General features: G+C 44.7%; 1 protein-coding gene across 2 annotated transcripts in view; it reads right to left on the bottom strand.

Annotated features, from left to right (window-relative positions):
• The window catches only part of SEMA3E (semaphorin 3E), a 206,022-nt gene that overhangs the window by 53,665 nt on the left and 129,377 nt on the right, over nt 1–22,980 (bottom strand). For both annotated transcript variants that reach the window (XM_056573405.1, XM_056573404.1), the window contains exons 5-6: nt 11,394–11,487; nt 9,124–9,243 (exon numbers count right to left, since the gene is read on the bottom strand). In XM_056573405.1, coding sequence (XP_056429380.1) covers nt 9,124–9,243; nt 11,394–11,487 — 214 coding nt within the window. The remainder of the gene's footprint in view (nt 1–9,123; nt 9,244–11,393; nt 11,488–22,980) is intronic.

Here is a 22,980-nt window from a genome sequence, read left to right as displayed (position 1 = left end):
GGCACAGGAAGGCACAGACAAAGTCAGGACAGGCCGGAGGTCTGGGCTGGTGGCAATGAAGCAAGGTCAGGTCAGGTAGCAAGAGGTCAGAAGGCAGGCGGCACCGGAGCAAGATCAGGATACATAGCAAGGGGTCAGATACACGGAAAGGCAAGACACAAGTAAACACTTTTTCTTAGGCAATAAAGGCACAAAGATCCGGCAAGGATTAAAGGAAGTGCGGGTTATATAGGGTCAAAAGAGACTAGCACCAATCAATTGTGCACTGACCCTTTAAATTTTAAATAGCCTGCACGCACGCCCCTTAGGAGGCGGGGATGCACGCACTGGCAGACACGGAGAGCGGAGGAGACAGAGCAGCGAGGAGGTGAGGGGAGACCCGGCGGTCAAATGCGTTTGCAACGCGGGATGGGAACCGCAGCAGCGTCAGCAGCAGAGACAGGAATGTGCTTGCCGTCAGCAAATCTGACAGCAGCGCTGACTGTGTGAATCAGACCTTGGTCCAGTATGTTCTCTTCAGGTTCCCAAGATCTTTCTTCAGGCCAGAACCCCATCCAATCCACCAAGAAGAAGCGTTTTCCTCTGACGATCTTGGTGGCCAAAATCTCTTTAACTTGGAAGTGGAAGTGGAAATCTCTTTAACTTCGAAGGAGTGGAAGAGACATACCCATGAGAAAAATTATTAAGAATAACGGGTTTGAGGAGAGAGACGTGAAACGAGTTCTGAATGCATAGAGATGGAGGCAGATGGAGTTTGTAAGACACAGAATTAATGCATTGCATGACTTTGAAAGGACCCAGGAAGCGGGGACCCAATTTGAAGCTGGGAATCTTAAAACGAATATACTTGGCGGATAACCAGACTTTGTCACCAGGTGAAAAGATTGGAGGAGGTCTTCTCTTTTTGTCTGCCTGTGATTTCATGCAGGTGGATGCAAGAATTAAAGAGTGCCAAGTTTCTTGCCAAATAGATGAAAAGTCCCTTAACAGATTATCCTCTGCAGGTACTTCAGAAGGAACAGGTAGAGGAAGAGGAAGACAAGGGTGATGGCTGTAGACAATGAAGAACGGGGAAGTTTTAGTAGCTTCAGAGCCAGTGGTGATATGAAAACTCTGCCCAGGGAAGCAGGTTGGCCCAATCATCTTGTTGAGCAGAAACAAAATGACGTAGATAATCTCCGAGAATTTAATTCACCCTCTCTACCTGACCGTTGGACTGGGGGTGGTATGCAGAAGAGAAATCAAGCTTGATGTTGAGACGAGAGCAGAGAGCCTGCCAGAATTTGGAAACAAACTGAACCCCAAAGTCAGAGACAGTGTGAGGTGGTAGGCCATGCAGACAAAAGACATGTCGAAGGAATTGATCCGCCAGTTGTGGAGCAGAAGGAATTCAAGGGAGGGGCACAAAATGAGCCATGAAAAACAATCAACGACCACCCAAATGACTGTGTTGTTGCAGGAGGAAGGCAGGTCGGTGACAAAGTCCATAGCAATGTGAGACCAAGGGCACTCCAGGATAGGAAAAGGAAGTAAAAGACCCGCAGGCTTGAGCCGAGGAGTCTTGTTACGGGCACAGGTATATGAACATACAAAATCAGTGACATCATGCTTCAGATTCGGCCACCAGTAATGTTGGGTGATCAATTGAATGGACTTCCGTACTCCAGCATGCCCGGCTAGTAAAGAAGAATGGCCCCAATACAACAATTTGTGTCTAAGACGAGGAGGCACAAAATACTTCCCTGGAAGGACTTGCTGAAGAACAACATGCGCCACCCTAATCATGCGTTCAGGAGAAACAATATGCCGAGCAGTATAGTACAGACCTTTTGCATCAGAAGCTCTAGAGAGAACATTAGCTCTGACATGCTTGTCTGCAGGTTGAAAATTTATTAAGAAATTAAACCGGGAAAAGAAAAGAGACAATCTGGCCTGCTGGGGGTTCAGACGCTGTGCAGACAGAAGATATAAAAGATTTTTATGGTCCATGTAGATACTGACAGGATGAGTACATCCTTCCAATAAGTGACGCCACTCTTCTAAGGCAAGCTTAATGGCCAAGAGTTCCCGATCTCCAATAGAATAGTTTCTCTCAGCAGGCGAAAACATCTTAGAAAAGAAGCCACAAGTCACCATTCTACCTCTGGAGGTCTTTCAGTTAAGATGACGCTGGCTCCTACTGATGAGGCATCTACTTCAAGAAAGAATGGCTTTTCTGGTTTGGGTCTAGACAGAACAGGTGCAGAAGCGAAGGCAGATTTCAAATGGGTAAAAGATTCTTCTGCTTCTGGGGACCAGGACTTGGAATTACATTTTTTCTTGGTGAGAGTCACAATCGGAGCAATCAAGGAGGAGAAATGTGGAATGAACTGTGTATTATAATTGGCGAATCCAAGAAAACATGACCCTTAGGCCAGAAGGTTGTGGCCAATTGAGTACCGAAGACAACTTTACTAGTTCCATCTGGAGGCCTTGGCTAGAGAATGTAACCCAGGAATGGAAGACTCATCTTCTCAAAGAGGAATTTCTCGAGTTTGTGATTATTCCGCAGACAACATAAGACCTGGCGCACATGAGTGCAATGCACCTCAAAGTTGGGAGAGAAGATCAAGATGTCATCTAAATAGACCATGACACAAGTGTAAAGAAGGTCCTGAAAGATGTCACTTACAAATTCTTGGAAGACAGCCATGGCATTACAGAGTACAAATGGCGTCATTAAGTACTCAAAGTGCCCATCATGTGTATTAAAAGCTGTCTTCCATTTCTCTCCTTCTCGAAGACCTTGGTGCCCGCAGATGGTCGAAGAGTTCAGAAATGAGACGTAAAGGATATCGATTCTTGATGGTAATTTTATTGAGACCACAGTAGTCAATGCAAGGGCGAAGAGAGCCGTCCTTTTTCTTTACAAAACAGAATCCAGCTCCAGCAGGAGAGGAGGATTTCCGAATTTAAGCCCTTCTGGAGGTTCTCCTCAATATACTGAGACATGCCTTGCATTTCAGGCACCGACAGGGGGTAGATTCTTCCCTGGGGAGGTGTAGCACCAGGCAGAAGCTCAATAGGAAAATGATAGGGTCGATGTGGAGGAAGACTTTTGGCCTGTTTCTCGCACAACACATCAGCAAAGTCCTGATAAGGAGAGAACAGACCAGGAAGAGAAGAAGGTGAAGGAAGAGAGCGATTCAATTGCGTTGCCAACAGACAGAGATTTTGACCGCCTTGACCCCAGCGAGAGACTTCACCTGTTTGCCAATTGAGCTAAGTTGCAACCAAGGTAAACCCAAGAGAAATGCAGAAGTACAAAAAGGAAGCACATAGAACATGATCTTCTCTTTGTGTAAAACTCCCACGTGCATCGTCAGAGGATCCGTGCGGTATTGTACCATGAGGTTCAAACTTTTGCTGTTGATGGAGGAAATGTATAGGGGTTTTCTGAGCCGTGTCACTGGAAGATGATGCTTGTGGACCAGGGATGCATTGATGAAATCCCCTGCAGAACCAGAGTCGAAGAAAGCAGAGACATGAAACGAAGTCCCGGAAGAGGTGAAGATTTGGAACGGCATAGACAAATGAGGAGAGGAGTGCCCTAGATGTGTGCATTTCCCGTAGGAGAAGGACGAAGAGGACAATCTTTGAGGAAATGTTCCGAATTGGCACAATAGAGGCAAAGATTTTCCTCATGTCGGCGAAACCTCTCATGCTGTGACAGGTGAGCACGGTCCCCTTACATAGCTTCTTCAGCAGGAGGTAAGGCAGGTGACAGAGAAATCCGCTGTAACACCAGTTCAAGTCGAGGGAAACGACAAGTACGAGCAGATTCACGCTCCAGACGAATTTCCTCCTGCCTCTCGGCGAAGCGCACATCAATATGAGTGGACAGGAGAATGAGTTCACCTAAGGCAGAAGGAGGATCCCGTGCGGCCAAAGCATCTTTGACCCTGCTGGAAAGGCCTTTTTTGAAGGTGGCACAGAGGGCTGCATTATTCCAGTCAAGTTAAGAAGCCAGGGGGAGAAATTTGACCGCATACTCGTCAACAGAAGAATCCCCTTGGTGGTGATTCAGAAGCACAGTTTCTGCAGAAGAAGACCGAGCAGGTTTTTGAAAGACACTGAGGAATTCTGAGAGGAAAGCTTGCAGGTTGGTAGTCACTGGGGTGTTGCTGTCCAAGAGAGGAGTGGCCCAGGCCAGAACCTTGCCAGAGAGCAGACAAACCATGAAAGCCACCTTGGCACGTTCCGCCGGGAACTGATTGGCCATCAGTTCGAGATGCTTGGAGCATTGGCTCACGAATCCCCTGCACAATTTATGATCCCCTTGATACTTCATCGACAGGGATAAACGTAGTTTGGGACCGATAGATGCTGCAGACACTGGAGGAGCCACTGAAGCAGGTTGGGGCTGTTGCTGTAATTGCTGCTGTTGGACCGTGAGATGCTGCTGCATCATCGCGGACAGTTGATTCAACTGCTGCACTTGTTACACAATTTGCTGGGACGGCTGGGCAAAAATAGAAGTGAGGTCAGAAACATCCGGCTGAGACACCCCGGCGGGATACATGGCCAGATCTTACTGTTACGGCTGTGGGGAGGTGGATCCACTGACCTGTGAGGAAGATGGTGTGGGCTGTATCAGGGAGCGGAGTCTAAGGTGGTTTTTACCAGAGCCTGCCGCAAAGTGGGATCGATTTGCAGGTAGCACCCAGGTCGCTACCCCTGATACGACTGCCGAGGTATAACGGCAGCCAAGGTATAACGTGGCACAGGAAGGATGAGGCACAGAAGAAGTCAGGACAGGAAGGAGGTCTGGACTAGGGGCAATGAAGCAAGGTCAGGTAACGTAGCAAGAGGTCAAAAGGCAGGTGACACAGGTGCAAGGTCAGGATACGTAGCAAGGGGTTAGATACATGGCAAGGCAAGACACAAGTGAATGCTTTCTCTTAGGCAATTAAGGCACAAAGATCCGGAAAGAATTAAAGGAAGTGCAGGGTTAAATAGGGTCAAAAGAGACTAGCACCAATCAATCATGAGCTGGCCCTTAAAGGGGTACTCCGGTGCTTAAACATCTTATCCCCTATCCAAAGGATAGGGGATAAGATGCCTGATCGCGGGAGTCCCGCAGCTGGGGACCCCCGGGATCATGCATGCGGCACCCCGTTTATAATCAGTCCGTGTTCGCTCCGGGTTCTTATTATGGTCGACCGCAGGGCGGGCGGCGTGTGACATCATGCCTCCGCCCCGTGTGACGTCACGCTCCGGCCCTCAATGCAAGCCTACGGGAGGGGGCGTGATAGCTATCACTGTCGGCTTGCATTGAGGGGCGGAGCGTGATGTCACACGCCGCCGGCTGTCACGATTCGGCTTACAGGTAGTGGATCCTTTGTGTCAGCGAGGGATTGGCGTGGACCGTGCTGGTGGACCGGTTCTAAGAGGCTACTAGTGTTCACCAGAGCCCGCCGCAAAGCGGGATGGTCTTGCTGCGGCAGTAGCAACCAGGTCGTATCCACTAGCAACGGCTCAACCTCGCTGACTGCTGAGAAGGCGTGGGACAGAAGGACTAGGCAGAGGCAAGGTCAGACGTAGCAGAAGGTCGGGGCAGGCGGCAAGGTTCGTAGTCAAGATGGATAGCAGGAGTTCAGGTAACACAGGCTTTGGACAACACTAAACGCTTTCACTGGCACAAGGCAACAAGATCCGGCAAGGGAGTGCAGGGGCAGAGAGCAGATATAGCCTGGGAGCAGGTGGAAGCCAATTAAGCTAATTGGGCCAGGCACCAATCATTGGTGCACTGGCCCTTTAAGTCTCAGAGAGCTGGCGCGCGCGCGCCCTAGAGAGTGGAGCCGCGCGCGCCAGCACATGACAGCAGGGGACCGGGACGGGTAAGTGACTTGGGATGCGACTCGCGAGCGGGCGCGTCCCGCTGTGCGAAGCGCATCCCCGATGGCCATGTCAGTGCAGCGCTCCCGGTCAGCGGGACTGACCGGGGCGCTGCAGGGAGAGAGACGCCGTGAGCGCTCCGGGGAGGAGCAAGGACCCGGAGCGCTCAGCGTAACAGTACCCCCCCCCCTTAGGTCTCCCCCTTTTTTGTCCGACAACTGCTTTACCTGGGACGAGGACACCGGGAGTGAATGGAGGGTTTCCTCAAAGGCAGGCAGTACAGCAGGAGTGGGAATGGGGAGGGAGGGCAGAGGGTGAAGCTTGGCACGGGGCAGGGTGACACAAGGACGGGGGCCATGAGGAGGCACTGAGGCTTGCCTGACGGGACTGGGAGGGGGGGAGAGGCATCTCTTGTGGCAAGCAGAGTCCCAGTTCTTGATCTCCCCGGTGGTCCAGTCAAGGGTGGGAGAATGAAGCTGGAGCCATGGCAGACCGAGGAGGACCTCAGAGGTGCAGTTGGGGAGGACGAAAAATTCAATCCTTTCGTGGTGGGGTCCAATGCACATTAAGAGGGGTTTTGTGCGGTAACGCACGGTGCAATCCAATCTAACTCCGTTGACCGCGGAAATGTAGAGCGGCTTGACGAGACGGGTCACCGGGATGCACAATTTATTCACCAAAGAATCCAAAATGAAATTCCCAGAGGCACCAGAGTCCAAGCAGGCCACGGCTGAGAGGGAGGAGTTGGCTGAAGGAGAAATCCGCACGGGCACCGTGAGACGTGGAGAAGCAGACTTTGAACCAAGAGACGCCACACCCACGTGAGCTGGGTGCGTGCGTGGGTTTCCCAGACGTGGAGGACGAATAGGGCAATCCACCAAGAAATGCTCGGTACTGGCACAGTACAGACAAAGATTTTCTTCCCTACGGCGATTCCTCTCTTCCTGGGTCAGGCGAGACCGATCCACTTGCATGGCCTCCTCGGCGGGAGGCCCAGGCGTAGATTGCAAAGGATACTGTGGGAGAGGTGCCCAGAGATCTAAGTCTTTTTCCTGGCGAAGCTCCTGATGTCTCTCAGAAAAACGCATGTCAATGCGTGTGGCCAAATGGATAAGTTCTTGCAGGTTGGCAGGAATCTCTCGTGCGGCCAGCACATCCTTGATGCTACTGGATAGGCCTTTTTTAAAGGTCGCGCAGAGAGCCTCATTATTCCATGATAATTCGGAAGCAAGAGTACGAAATTGGATGGCGTACTCGCCCACTGAAGAATTACCCTGGACCAGGTTCAGCAGGGCAGTCTCGGCAGAAGAAGCTCGGGCTGGTTCCTCGAAGACACTACGGACTTCAGCGAAGAAGGACTGGACTGTGGCTGTGGCAGGATCATTGCGGTCCCAGAGCGGTGTGGCCCAAGACAAGGCCTTTCCTGAAAGAAGGCTCACTACGAACGCCACCTTAGACCGTTCTGTAGGAAACAAGTCCGACAACATCTCCATATGCAGGGAACATTGAGACAAAAATCCACGGCAGAGTCTAGAGTCCCCATCAAATTTGTCCGGCAGGGACAAGCGGAGGCTAGGAGCGGCCACTCGCTGCGGAGGAGGTGCAGGAGCTGGCGGAGGAGATGGTTGCTGCTGTAGCAGAGGCAGAAGTTGCTGTAACGTGGCGGTCAACTGCGACAGCTGCTGTCCTTGTTGGGCAATCTGCTGCGATTGCTGAGCGACCACCGTGGTAAGGTCAGCGAGACTTGGCAGCGGCACCTCAGCGGGATCCATGGCCGGATCTACTGTCACGATTCGGCTTACAGGTAGTGGATCCTCTGTGTCAGCGAGGGATTGGCGTGGACCGTGCTGGTGGAAAGGTTCTAAGAGGCTACTGGTGTTCACCAGAGCCCGCCGCAAAGCGGGATGGTCTTGCTGCGGCAGTAGCAACCAGGTCGTATCCACTAGCAACGGCTCAACCTCGCTGACTGCTGAGAAGGCATGGGACAGAAGGACTAGGCAGAGGCAAGGTCAGACGTAGCAGAAGGTCGGGGCAGGCGGCAAGGTTCGTAGTCAAGATGGATAGCAGGAGTTCAGGTAACACAGGCTTTGGACAACACTAAACGCTTTCACTGGCACAAGGCAACAAGATCCGGCAAGGGAGTGCAGGGGCAGAGAGCAGATATAGCCTGGGAGCAGGTGGAAGCCAATTAAGCTAATTGTGCCAGGCACCAATCATTGGTGCACTGGCCCTTTAAGCCTCAGAGAGCTGGCGCGCGCGCGCCCTAGAGAGCGGAGCCGCGCGCGCCAGCACATGACAGCAGGGGACCGGGACGGGTAAGTGACTTGGGATGCGACTCGCGAGCGGGCGCATCCCGCTGTGCGAATCGCATCCCCGACGGCCATGTCAGTGCAGCGCTCCCGGTCAGCGGGACTGACCGGGGCGCTGCAGGGAGAGAGACGCCGTGAGCGCTCCGGGGAGGAGCAGGGACCCGGAGCGCTCGGCGTAACACCGGCCCTGCAGTTGCCGGCGCTCCGGGCACTGATTACAAACGGGGTGCCGTGTGCGTGATCCCGGGGGTCCCCAGCTGCGGGACTCCTGCGATCAGGCATCTTATCCCCTATGCTTTGGATAGGGGATAAGATGTTTAAGCACTGGAGAACCCCTTTAAAATTTTAAAGAGCCGGAGGCAGGGACGTGTGTGCCAGAAGACACGGAGAGCAGAGGAGACAGAGCGGTGAGGAGGTAAGGGGAGACCTGGCGGTCGCAGGCGTTTGCATTGCGGGATGCCAACCGCAGCAGCGCCGGCAGCAGAGACAGGGATGCGCTTGTGGCCAGCAAATCTGACCACAGCACTGACAGTAACATAGCCATTTATAGGTCATGAGAAAGGGGCAACAGGAAAAAGTTCATATTCATGTGTCATATCACATGAAAATAAAAGTGTGAGACTATGTTTATGTATCTTATTTTCCTAATATTTTGTACCAACAACAGCTGTTATTTGATTGTTTTACGGTACAAAAGATGGTCAAAAAATATAATTACTTTCCATAGGGCTTGTAATTCATACATTGTATTATTTAACTGCTGTTATATTAGAAAAATAAATCTTTTGAACAAAACTGTGAATAAGGCTAAACAAAGACTGTCAAAACAAAGAAACCTTATTGTGTATCTTAAGATGCATTACATTTTTTAATCTCCACCTGATAACTGCTCCATGACTGTCTATGGTGAGCATCAGTTTGTTTTTATATAATTCACCTTTTAAGAGGCGATCATCGTCATGCTCTGTTCTTATATACGGTAGATATCCCATGCTTCTGAATAAAGTAGCATCTCGACCCCAGAAGTCATTGTAGAGGCCAACAAACAATTCACCACCTGTAGTGAAATGAAGAGTTATTCATTAACATATTGCAATCGATGTTATACTATTTCTATATATTTTTTCTATTTCTATAGCAAATCAACATGGTTCAAGGCAAATGGCATCTTTTACATGCTAATGTTACTGTAAATGTGTTGTTGTAAACATTATTTACATAAATATATGAGCAGCACATTATCATCACAAATAAACCTTTCCTTTATGTATCGTCTCAAAAAAGCTGTGTGATACTGTGTTTATACTTAAATATTTTGTCTAAGTATTTTACGAGAAGGTTTCTGGCTATTGATATTGCCTTCACAATGAACCTTTATGCAGAGATTTCTATTATTAGTTGTTTCTCTTTTTGAACCTATCCATTTATCATCTATCCCTCATCATCCATTTATCATCTATGCAACTAACTCGTATTTACTGATACAGTGACACACAGCACAGTATAAAACTTTGTTTTCATTGTGTACTGTAGTTTTGATGTAGTTTGTTATATTTTTATACCATGCATCCTCTAAGTGAATGATTCAAATTCGGATGCTATGTTTAGCGTAGCTTCTCTTTACTGAGAATATCTAATCCGTATACAAACAAATGACATTTGATAAAAGGAGGAATATGCAACATTTTTTCATTAATAAAATATAAGTGATTGCATCAAGTTCATCATACATAAAGCAACAGATTCTGCACTTAAAGTGAATGGCCACTAGATGGCAAGCCTACATTACTACTAGATTTAAAAGGTAGAACAACAATACGTCAAGCTACTGCAGCCTAATAGACTCTACAATTCATCAAGCAGTGTACCCAAGCTTGTTAGGCTTCCATTACTGAATTTTTTCAGCATTTTTTGCCCTGAAAAAACCTATTATGCAGTTTTTGGCATTTTTCACAAAACATTTACTACATGCCAGGAAAAATAACTTTTTTTTATATATATCAACTGGCTCCAGAAATGTAAACAGATTTGTAAATTACTTCTATTAAAAAAATCTTAATCCTTCCAATAATTATCAGCTGCTGAAGTTGAGTTGCTCTTTTCTGTCTGGCATTAGTGCTCTCTGCTGACATCTCTGCTTGTCTCGGGAACTGCACAGAGTAGAAGAGGTTTGCTATGGGGGTTTTGCTTCTACTCTGGACAGTTCCAGAGACAGGTGTCATCAGAGAGCACTTAGACAGAAAAGAAAAACTCAACTTCAGCAGCTCTTAAGTACTGAAAGGATAAACATTTTTTAATAGAAGAAATTTACAAATCTGTTTAACTTTCTGGAGCCAGTTGATATATATGTTTGGGGAGTAGTCAGGCTTGGCATAAAATCCCTGCTTAATGGCCTTCTGAAGCTCCGTTACACCAGGAGTGGTGGCCTCGCCCTGAGGCAAATACGTATCCCCTTTAGTTGCTCTCAGGCCTCTTACCCCAGCCAAGCCAGATCACCCTGCCCTGTACTGACGAGTGGCAAAGCTACGAAACAGCTATCTGCAGATGGGTAGAAACTTCCCTTTTGGGGAGTAGTCTGGCTTGGCATAAAATCCCAATCAGCTTTTTATATTTCTTAACAGGAGCTAAGCTGATACCAGGGAACGTTACCTGAAAAGGTGATGTAATGAGCTGCTTTGCATATTCCCCTACCCAGAATGCCCACGGAGTGCTTAATGGCCTTCTGAAGCTCCGTTACACCAGGAGTGGTGGCCTTGCCCTGAGGCAAATACTGATCCCCTTTATATATGTATATATATATATATATATATATATATATATATATATATATATATATATAAGTTTTTTTTTCCTGGATAACCCATGACCACAGTGCTAAACTAGGCGTCTCCATTGAATAGGAACCACAAAGGAAGTCACCTGCAGGCCTTGGCTTCTCCCAAAAAATTAGCACTGCTGGGAGTGTATAGAGTGGAACCCAGGGTGAATAGCTGAGGATCTGGCTGCATGGACAAATAAGTTTAAGGCCATGTTCACACACAATTTTCAATCACGTTTTTTGCTTAAAAGAAGGATGTTATTTTTTCTTAAATAAGGACCATTAAATGTGACAAAAATACTGAGCCTGCTAAAGCTCAGCATTTAACACTGGTTGAAATATATCTGAGAATCACACGTCTTTACCTCTAACCATATGATGATGAGTACCTGCCAATGTTGAGATTACAGATGAGTCAGGGTCAAAAGGACATCTGCCTCGCCCTCGCTCAACTTTCTGGACTTCTTGTTGGAATAAAGGTTCCTGTAAGAATCAGATGACAAAGACACAAAATTAAAGGTAAATCCACTGTATCAGCACATATTATGTGGAGCCAAGCAATAATACAGAGAATTCCTTAAAGAGGCACTGTCATTATCAAAAACGTTTTACACTTTAGAGAATACTCATAAGATTACTTTTTTTAAATATACTTCTATTTTTTTTTTTTTAAATGTTAATTTTACTAAAAAATAAAAGATAAAAATAACCGCCACTAGGGGTCATCTCTCTTTATGCATACAGACAACTCTGTATTTTGCAACATACTGAATGCCAGCACGCCGGCATCCAGTACAGGAGATAGCCGCTGCACTGCCCGTGAGCGAGCGCTGGAAGCCTGCACATAAACAGATAGTGTGGCTGTGATCTGCACAGAAGAGCTTGCTGACAGACTCACACACTCACCCCATCTCTAGAGGGGCCACACCATAGAAAAGCAGTGGCGGAGTAATCAGAATGTCCAGGTTCCATAGAGAGTAGGGGAGCAACCATTTAGCGGACAAATGTCGGTGGAGTGCAGGGAGCAGGGGGGAGGTGTGTTTATGGTTGAGCAGTGCCACTGTGCATCGGCCGAACCTGGAGCCACAATAGCAGGGAACAGTGTTTCACAACTGGGTGCCTCCCACTGTTGTAAAACTACAACTTTCATTATGCTCTTGGCTATCTGGGCATGTGGGGAGTTGTAGTTGTGCAACATCTGAAGGCAACATTGTTCTAACACAGAGTTTACAAACACTGTACCTCAATCTGTTGCAAAACTACAACTCCCAGCATGCCCAAACAGCCAAAGGTTGTCCAGGAATGCTGGGAGTTGTTGTTTTGCAACAGCTCTAGGCACATGTACAGAGACCAAGCAAAGGGAGGGAGGTAGCTCAGTCATGTATAATGAGGGCAAGAGAGGGACACACACCCTCCCCAAATGAGAATGAAATATCAAGTGAGCAACCAAAGTAGGGTATTTGTGGGAAAAATACAGGTGCTAGACAAGTAAAGATATATACATATATTTTTGTGGCGTAAGACAGTTAAGATTTTACCATATTTCTGCCCGCAGTCATGGTGAGGATATATAGTTTAAAAATGTGCCCCCCTATGGAGCAGCATGTCAATATGAAAATGGGGCCTTGTCCTGTGGATAGGTGATACTTTATAACCTCTTAAAGACACACACCATAAATGAGTAACTTCACACACAGCACCAAACATTTACAGCATGGCTATGAAGCGAGCACAGGAAAAGAATGTGAGCTCTGGCTGCTATCAGCAGCCGGGGACTTACCAATAATGGCAGAAGTCAGCGATCATGCTTTTGCCTGCCATTAACCCTTCAGATGCTGTGATCAATGCCAATCATGGCATTTGAAGTATCTGCGGGCTTGGGGGGGAATTAGTCAGATCACCCACAGTGCAATTGCGGGGGTCTGATGAATCAGAATGGCAGCCAGAGCTTCTCTTACCTGCTACCTAGCAGGCCAGAGAAGTAGCTCCCTGATAAAAAATAATCAGTTTTTTACACCTAAAAAAGTATTAAAAATGTAAAATAAAATAAATGAACATATTTCACATTGCAGTCTATGGAAATGTCCATATTATTAAAATATAATTTTTCATGATCCCATAAGGTGGATGTCCTAAATGTAAAAAATAAAAGCTATAGATTATGGCTCAAAAAATGAGCCCTCATACAGCCCCATTTACGGAAAAATAAGAAAGGTGGTCAGAATAGAGCAATTTAAAGCATACTTATTTTGTTAATTCTTTTTAAGTAGTACAGTAATAGAAAACAATGAAAAGATGTATATCATTTTAATTGAATTGACTGACTAGAATACAGACATGTCAGTTTTACCATAAAGTGCACTGCTTAAAACAAAAACCCCAGTTGCTAAATTGTGTTTTTCTTTTCAATTTCCCTCTATAAATAATATTTTTTTAGTTGTGCCACAAATTTTATGATAAAATGAAAGATGTAATTTGAAAGTACAATTTATTGCACAAAAAACAAGCCCTCATATGAGTCTGTGGATGGAAATATAAAAGAGTTATGTCTCTTAGAAGAAAAAATAAAAACGCAAAAATGAAAATTTCCTGTCAAAATGGTCTGCGTCCTTAAAGGGATACTCTGATAGAAAACAATATTTTTTAAATCAACTGGTGCCAGAAAGTTAAACAGATTTGGAAATTACTTCAATTTCAATATTTAAAAATCTTAAGCCTTCCAGTACATATTAGCTGCTTTATGCCACAGAGGAAGTTGTACTGTTCTTTTCTGTCAGTCCACAATGATCTCTGCTGATGCCTCTGTCCATGTCAGGAACTGTCCAGAGCAGGAGCAAATCCCCATAACAAACCTCTCCTGCTCTGGATAGTTCCTGACATGGACAAAGGTGTCAGCAAAGAGCACTGTGATCAGACAGAAAATAACTATACATTGTGGTCGAATCACTGTATTAATGATAAAATAAGAGGAATAGAAAAACAACAACAATATTAATAATAATAAAAGTAACAACAAATAATCATAAGCATACTTACAGCAGTTAGATATGTGCCCAAAACCACAACCGTGGGCACGCCTATAGTGGGCCTGCCCAATAGATAATGATAAGAATATGGGAGGGTTGGGCGGGTCTCGTGAAAAGTACGAAACGCCCTGCCTGTGAGCAGGAGGGCGTTTATGTATAAAACTCACCCCTCCCACAAATACAGCCTTAACAGGCTTGCACTTGTGGTCTTGGCTATAAGCGTAAGAGACGTACCTGAGACTTATCACAGTATTAATGATTAAATAAGAGGAATAGAACAACAACAACAATATTAATATTAATAGCAGTAGCGACAAATAATCATAAGCATACTTACAGCGGTTAGATGTGTACCCAAAACCGTGACCGTGGGCACGCCTATAGTGGGCCAAAAAAACTGCAGTAACAAAAACTGATTACGTGGCGGGAAATTCCAGTGTGACATCCTCACTCTCGTGAAAAGTACAACATGCCCTGCCTGTGAGCAGGAGGTAGCTTATGTATAAAACTCGCCCCTCCCACAAATACAGCCTTAACAGGCTTACACATTCTGTAGTGTACAGCAGCTGATAAGTACTGGAAGGATTAAGATATTTTAATAGAAGTAATTTACAAATCTGTTTAACTTTCTGGCACCAGTTGATTTAAAAATAAATAAATGTTTTCCACCGGAGTACCCCTTAAAGTGGTTAAAATACTGGAGTACGACTTTAATGGAGCTCTCATAGGTGAGTTGGGTGCCTAACTACTGTAGCTCAACATATGAGTGGATGGAATCAATTAGAAGTCCTCCCTTTTCTTCTCCAGCTCTGAGAACCAGGCCCTACTCTGTGTTTTGGACTGAATCCTATAGACCGAAAAATACCCTTTCCTCTTACTGTATATACCCTGGTGGACAAAAATATGACACTTTAATGACACAAATATTCCATTCTATAAGTAAACAATTTATGTTTAAATATTAATGAATATTGCATTAATATGATTGCATGAAGGGCTTAATAGCATAAAAAAAATCTGAAACCTCAGAAGAAAAATATAAGTGTCAGATAATTGTCTAACAATGGCTTTAAGATACAGTGCAATTTACAATAACTGCTGAAAGAATAGTGATTGGGATTTTAAAGACATGACATTATTCAAAAAACAACGTGTGACCTCTGAAAACAGTCTAAAAGCAGGTTGATTCAATATATTCCACGTGTTGCAATTGCTCAATTCCACATGTGGACAATTTGAGCTGAAGAGGGGATTACAATTATATTGTATGATAATATCTATAAAATAGGGCCATAACCTTAGGGATTTTAGCTATTTTGACTTTGACATACCGTATGAGTAAGCAATGCGGAAATTGCTATAAATTAAAACCAGCCACTGTAGTAACATCTCGCTCCCAGACAGACCAATGCTTATATTTTCATTTCTAAATAATATGTGCATAGTATGTTCAAATGCAAAAACTAGCTAGGTGCGGTCCCCATATACGATTCTCTAAAAGACATTTAGATTTGTTTTAACTTTTCTGAAAATCTGTTATTATTTCAAATTATAAACATTTGGCGGAAAGGTATTACTCTGTATTGCTATCATGTTGTTCCAAAGTAAATATACCCATTTCCTAACATATGACAACTAGAGTTAAGCAAACCAAATCTAGCAAACCTGAGTTCAGCCTGAATATTAAGAAAAGCATGGCTTTGCACGAAGGCCAGTTTAACCACAGAGGCCCTTTTAGGAGAGCAGTGTACAGTGTACTGTATCTGTTCTTTCAGGGATCACAACATTTTGTTTCACCCCCGCCCTCGCTATGCAAGTCTATGGGAGGGGGAGTGACATTTGGCTGAAATGTCCCTCGCTAACCATCTTTTGGTCACAGGTCAGGGATGTTATCCATCGTATCATTTCTGTACAACTTCAGGACTCCCCAGAAACCCTATTGTTCTCTATTCTACCACCACAGATCCCCAGATAGAAGGCACGGCTAGATTGATTGCCTTCCTTCTCTTAGTGGTTAGGACAGTGATCCCCAGGCTACGGAAATCCCCCCTTCCCCCCACTATTTCATCCAGGCTCCAGGAAGCCTCTCATTTTCACAGAATGTAGGAACTGTTAGCGGATTCCAGCCGCCAATTGACTAAATACAATAGAATTTGGTCTCATTGGATGTTTTTTCTCTCTTCTTCAGATTATGTTAGCCTACATTTAGCAAACTAACAACTGGAAGTTTCACTCCTCTCTTCTACATACACATCCTCTCAGCTGCTGTACACACGATTTTCCACGGGCGCCGTGGAGTCTCGGGCTCTGTCCAGATGGTGAGGTATGTCTTAGACTGTAGCTCTTTTATGGGTCCCCCCTTTTCTCTTCATTTCTCCTACCCATCTATTTGCTTTTCCTTTCTTTTTCCCTTTCTCTCTCTGTTCTTTTCCTGTCCCCTGCCTTTTTTTCCCCTTTAATATAGTTATTCATTGAAGGTTATGATGTCCTTCTCCCAAGTGCCATACGCTTCTCATCCCCCTCCTTGGTCATAGGTCTTTTCTCTCTCCATTTTTGAGACTGACCTCCTGCTTTGTTTTATTTTGTCATTTTTCATACCTTGTTATATACCTGGTTGGTATTGCCATTGCTCTCTATATGGGAACTATGAACCCTTGCTCATGTGGGATTATCATTGTAACCTTGTTTACATTCTGAATTGTTTATTGTGAACTTACTATTTCTGTTTGTTTATTAACTTAATAAACTTAAAAAATTTGTAGGTTTAAAATTCCCCCTTTTGATCCCTTTAACTTTTTTATTTTTCCTTATACGGGCCGGTATGAGGGCTCATTTTTTGCATCATGATCTGAAGTTTTCATTGGTGCTATTTTTGTTTTGATAGGACTTTTTGATCGTTTTTTAGACATTGTTTTAGAGTATACAAAGTGACCAAAAATACGCAATTTTGGAATTTGGTATTTTTTTACGTATACGCCATTGACCGTGCAGTTTAATGAACATTATATTTTTATAGATTGGACATTTACGCATTCGGTGGTACCACATATGTTTATTTTTATTATGTTTTTATATTTTTTATATGGAATTTGGAAAAAGGTGGGTGTTTTAAACTTTTAATAAGAAAGGGGTTAAAGGAAATCTGTCATCAGAATCACCCGCACTAAACCTGTTACACAGGCTTGTAATGCGGGTGATCCTGATTAAAATACTTCTTACCTGGTTAACAATGGTTCAGCGGTTCTTCAGATATCTTTATTTTTAGTTTTCTGTTATTCCCTGGCTTGAAACTCAGTGGGAGGTGTTATCATCTCGGACTCGGCTACACATCATTCTAGCTGTGCGGAGCGGCCGCCCGGCTCATGAATATTCATGAACTTATCCTCGTAGTCTAACTCCTTTTTCTAGGTCTGGTGGGGAGGGCCGCGCATGCGCCGCGCTCCGTACACCCGGAAGCGGCGTTCTCCCCCCGGTTTCACTCGAGCTGCAGCCCAATACAAGTAAGAAGACGGGCTGCATGAGTGAAAAGCCGGGGGGAGAATGCCGCTTCCGGGTGTACGGCGCATGCGCGGCCCTCCCCACCAGACCTAGAAAAAGGAGTTAGATTACGAGGATAAGTTCATGAATATTCATGAGCCGGGCGGCCGCTCCGCCCAGCTAGAATGACGTGTAGCCGAGTCCGAGATGATAACACCTCCCACTGAGTCCCAAGCCAGGGAATAACAGAAAACTAAAAATAAAGATATCTGAAGTACTGCTGAACCATTTTTAACCAGGTAAGAAGTGTTTTAATCAGGATCACCCGCACTACAAGCCTGTGTAACAGGTTTAGTGCAGGTGATTCTGATGACAGATTTCCTTTAATGTGTTTTTTTTTTTTTTACTTTTAATAAACTTTTTTTTTTTTACACTTTATTAGTCCCCTTAGGGGACTTTTAGGAGGAATCAATAGATTCCTCATACAGATCAATATAGTCCCATAGAACTTTATTGATCTGTGTGCTCTGCACTCAATTGATAATGCCTGGTTCAGCCAGGCTTTGTCAATGCAAGAGCCAGGACCAGCAGAGAAAGAGAGGTTAGCCCACTGGCTACCTCAGCAGGGGATTGACGCCCCACAAACGCACTGTGGGTGGACGATCCACCCCACTGGACCACCAGGGAGTGTTTACAGGTTCCTTTAGATGCCGCTGTCAGCTTTGACAGCTGCAATCAAGGGGGTTAATAGCCGGCCGTAGTGATCGCTGCATGTCGACTATTAATGTCGGCCCTCAGCTACATGAGTTAGTTAGGGGCGGCCGGTATGGCACGGGCTCGAGTCGGGAGGCCGTGCCATATCCCGTTAACGGCACAAGGACGTGTATACACGTCCTTGGTCATTAACCAGTTGAATTACCACAAAAGAACTTTCTAGTTTTAGTTGTATGTGTAAAATGTAAGAAATAAAGAAAACTGAGGGTTAGCTTAGGTCCATTTAAAAGGGATGTTTAAAGGGATACTCCTGTGGAAAACTTTTTTTTTAACCTGTTCAGGACACAGGGCATATGCATACGCCCTGCATCCCGAGTCCTTAAGGACTGAGGGTGTATGGATACGCCCGTGGGAATTCCGGTCCCCGCTGCTAGCCAGTTGGGGACTGGATCGGGATGCCTGCTGAAATCATTCAGCAGGCATCCCGACACATCGCCCAGGGGGGTCCTGAGACCCCCCAATGTCGGCGATCGGAGAAAATAGCATGTAATTTCAGACATGCGATTTTCTCCAATTCCAGGCTGATCGGGTCTCTGTTGAACCGATCACCCGGAAAATAGGGCTGATCGAGTTGTCAGCGACAGCCCCAATCAGCCTAAGGGATAGGAGTGAGGTCGCAGAGCTGCGATCTCCTCCTATCCCCTGCCATTAGCAGAACGGAGTTCTGACCATGGCAACCCCCCGTTCTGCCTACCCCTGGATGTCGAGGGGATCGTGGGAGGAAGATGGAGGCCGTACCTGCACGAAAAGATGCCTGGGGACCCGGGATCTTTGCTGGAGACAGCTGGATCCTGGCTCAGAAAGGGAATCGTCGGTGTATGCGTGGCAGGGGAATTGAAAGTGAAAGAAAAACTATATTTACTGTGGCAACCACTAGGAAGGCCAAACTGCAACTCCCAGCATGCCCAGACAGCTAAAGGCTGTCTGGGCATGCTGGGAGTTGTAGTGTTGCAACATCTGGAGGGTCACAGTTTGGAGACCACTGTTACGGTGGTGCCCAAACGGTAGCCCTCCAGATGTTGCCAAACCACAACTCTCTGCATGCCTGGGCTGCCCAGGCATGCTGGGAGTTGTAGTTCTGTAACATCTGTCCCTTCATGAATTTTTTGAAAATTGCTGCTCTACTTTGAAGCCCTCAAAATTTTTTCAAAAAGCAAAAATATGTCCATTTTATGATGTCAACATAAAGTGGACATGTTGTATTTGTGAAGAAAAATTAAATTTATTGTGAATATCCATTTTCCTTACAAGTACAGAGCTTCAAAGTTAGAAAAATGCTAAATTTTCTAAATTTTCATGAAATTTGGGGATTTTTCATCAAAAAGGATGCAAGTAGCGCCGAAAATTTACCACCAAAATAAAGTAGAATATGTCATGAAAAAACATTCTCAGAATCAGAATATTCGGAAAAAGCGTTTTTGCGTTATTATATCGTAAAGCGACGGTGGTCAGAATTGCGACAAAGGGCTCAGTCCTTAAGGTGAAAAAGGGCTGCGTCCTTAAGGGGTTAAATCAACTGGTGCCAGAAAGTTAAACAGATTTGTAAATTACTTCTATTAAAACATCTTAATCCTTTCAGTACTTTTTAGTGGCTGTATACTACAGAGGAAATGCTTTTCTTTTTGGATTTCTTTTATGTCACGACCACAGTGCTCTCTCCTGGCTCTCCTGGTACATTTCAGGAACTGTCCAGCGCAGGAAAAAATCCCCATAGCAAACATTTGCTGCTCTGGACAGTTCCTAAAATGGACAGCAGAGGTCAGCAGAGAGCACTATGGTGGTGACATAAGAGAAATCCAAAAAGAAAGCATTTCCTCTGTATTATACAGCCCCTAAAAAGTACTGTAAGGATTAAGGTTTTTGAAATAGAAGTAATTTACAAATCTGTTTAACTTTCTGGCACCAGTTGATTTAAAAAAAAAAAAGTTTTCTACGGGAGTACCCCTTTAATGAATAAATGGCCTTTCGTTTAGTTCAGGTTTTTATGTTAACCATATTTTTTTTTGATTTTTTAGTGTTTTTTTTTTTTTTTTTTACTTTCACTTTACTTTTTATATTTAATAATAGTTCTGAAATCTTGCAGTTTTTATTCTGGGCACTAGTTTTATAAAACTAATCTGAGACTTCCTGTTCTGTACAGATGATTTCCCAGTAACGTTTTTCTTCTCAGCACAGACATGAGTACAGTGAAAGGTGACACCCTAGATGTTCCTCAGAGAACAGCCTTCCCCTCCCTGTAGAATGACCTCTAAAAAAGTCCAATCCATATGAATGGAACAATTGTCTTTGCCCATAGGTCCTGCTGTAAAGCATATCACTAAATGTTGTTAATAACAGTTCAGGCAAGATGGCAGCCCCCATTATACTGCAGAAAAAAAATTGTAAAAAATATACAATCATAGAATAGATACAGACAAGCAAAAAAAGAACATGTTTCAGTATCAGTCTCTTATCAAAAAATTGTCTAAGTAAAACATTCACTTTAAGTAATAGCCTATAGACAAGAGTGGCAATGGCAGTGGAATTATTTCAGCATGGACACATACTTAAAAAAAAAACAATATCTCAAGCTAAGTAAGGCTGAGTTCACACGTGTCTGGCATCTGGTATAGTTGTTTCCCTCTTGCTTGCACCGGAGAGAAACTGATGCTAGAACTGATCCCGTTCATTTGAAAATCAATACAATCACCCAGCGTCACAATTTTGACACCTGATGGTTAGATGTGCCGGACGGCACCGGACAGTAGAACGCAGCTTGCTATATTCCCCTGCCCAGCATCCAGAAACAATGGATGCCAGATGCCATACAACTGATGACAACTGTTGCACTTTTAATCAGTTGTGGCATCAGTTGCGTCAGGATCTAGGCCGAGTTCATCTATGCCAGATGTGGGACATATGTGAACCCAGCCTAACACTCACGGTGAAACCAACAATTCCTCAATTTTCCTTACATTAGTTGTAATGTGTGGTTATTTGCATTCTAGTTATTTTTTTCCACTATCATGTTCATTTATTGTGCATATTTTTTGTAATAAAAAGTAACCTTATATTCATTTAAAACATAGATTTAATGGTGTGGCATTGTTTTCTATCACATTTATTCTTTTTTTGTTTCAGTCATATCAATTTCCAACATTCCATATTCATATTTCCACATTTAAGAGATCTCCTATAACCGCTTAGTATTTGTCAATTTGAACATGGCACAAACACATTAGGTATGTCAGCTAACACATCTGAAGACTGATGCTATGTAAGGTTTTTGGCTCCAATTAAAATAATATCAAGAATTTCTGTTTTGCTGGCGATGCAGCTGCTAGTAAGTCCAAGAGCAGCAAAGAAAAATATGCATAATGATGTAAGTTTGGAGATATGTTCAAGTAACGCCCTGCTGTTCTCTTTTAAAAACCATGTGGCAGCAAAAACAATGATATTTGAAATTTTAAACAAGCTGAATGTCGAGTAGGTCACTGCATTTTTGTGGTTTCTTGGTTAAACAGAATTGTAATATATTGGACCTGGGTACAATGTTTCCGCTTTTTGTTTTCTTTTTGTTTAAATTTTTTTTAATTTATGTTCTCTTTTTAATATATTGGATTTCTTGGATTTTGTGAGCCTTTCCAGTGAATGACTGCAAGCAGAGATCTTGATGTTAACATGGGTGCCTGTCATTAGCATTCCTGACATTGAACTGGCTCAAAATTTCTGTGAATTATGCTCACAAATGTATTGCTGTCTAGGAAGACGGCAAATTTCTGCATGGTCCTAGTGCTGGCGAAACAAGCTAATGTGCAGAATGCCCGCCTGTTTTTTTCCGTGTTGACATTCCACACATATTCCACACGCCATTTGTAGATAGTCTAAGGAGTTAATAGGAGAAATGAATGTAATGGCGTTTTTCTCCTGCATGCAGCACCCCGGTCATACTCGCTGTGTCCCCTGCGGGTCCCCCGGCGGGATGCGATCCGTGCCGCGGGACGTGCCTGCCCGCGGGTCGCATCCCGTTCCATTCACCTGCCCCGTCCTGCTGCTCAGTCCCAGCATGCGTGGTCCCGCTCTCTAGGGCGCGCGCGCTGGGTCTCTCAGATTAAAAGGGCAAGTGCACCATTAATTGGTGCCTGGTCCAATCAGTTCCCAATCACTCCCTACACATATAAACCCACTTCCCCTTCCTGTCCTTGCCGGGTCTTGTTGCCCTAGTGCCCTGAGAAAGCGTTTTGTGTATCCCTAGCCTGTGTATCCAGAACCTTTGCCGTTGCCCCTGACTATGAACCTTTGCCGCCTTCCTTGACCTCTTGCTAAGTCCGATCTTGCCTTCGCCTTGTCCTTGTGTACCATGCCTATCTCAGCTGTTAGTGAGGTCAAGTCACTATCAGAGGATACGACCTGGGAGTTACCGCCGCAGCAAGTCCATCCCACCTTGCGGCGGGCTCTGGTGAAAACCAGTAACTTCTTAGAACTGGTCCCATGGTACAGCCCACGTCATCGCCTCACTGACACAGAGGATAAACTACCCACATACCAGTCCGGTTCCTGACAATGAAGCACAACTTAGGAGATGCTACTTATATATAGGGACATATACTGAAATCTGTTTTAGTTAGAATTACTTCATAATTCTACCCCTTAACAACCAACCCAACTGTTGTAACAATTTGTCATATAATCTGTATCTTAAATGGTCACTCTCATAAAA

The sequence above is a fragment of the Hyla sarda genome, chromosome 4, assembly GCF_029499605.1.
Source record: "Hyla sarda isolate aHylSar1 chromosome 4, aHylSar1.hap1, whole genome shotgun sequence".
NCBI lineage: Eukaryota > Metazoa > Chordata > Amphibia > Anura > Hylidae > Hyla > Hyla sarda.
The sequence above is the reverse complement of the archived record's forward strand: the minus strand, read 5'-3'. Positions and strand labels throughout refer to the sequence as shown.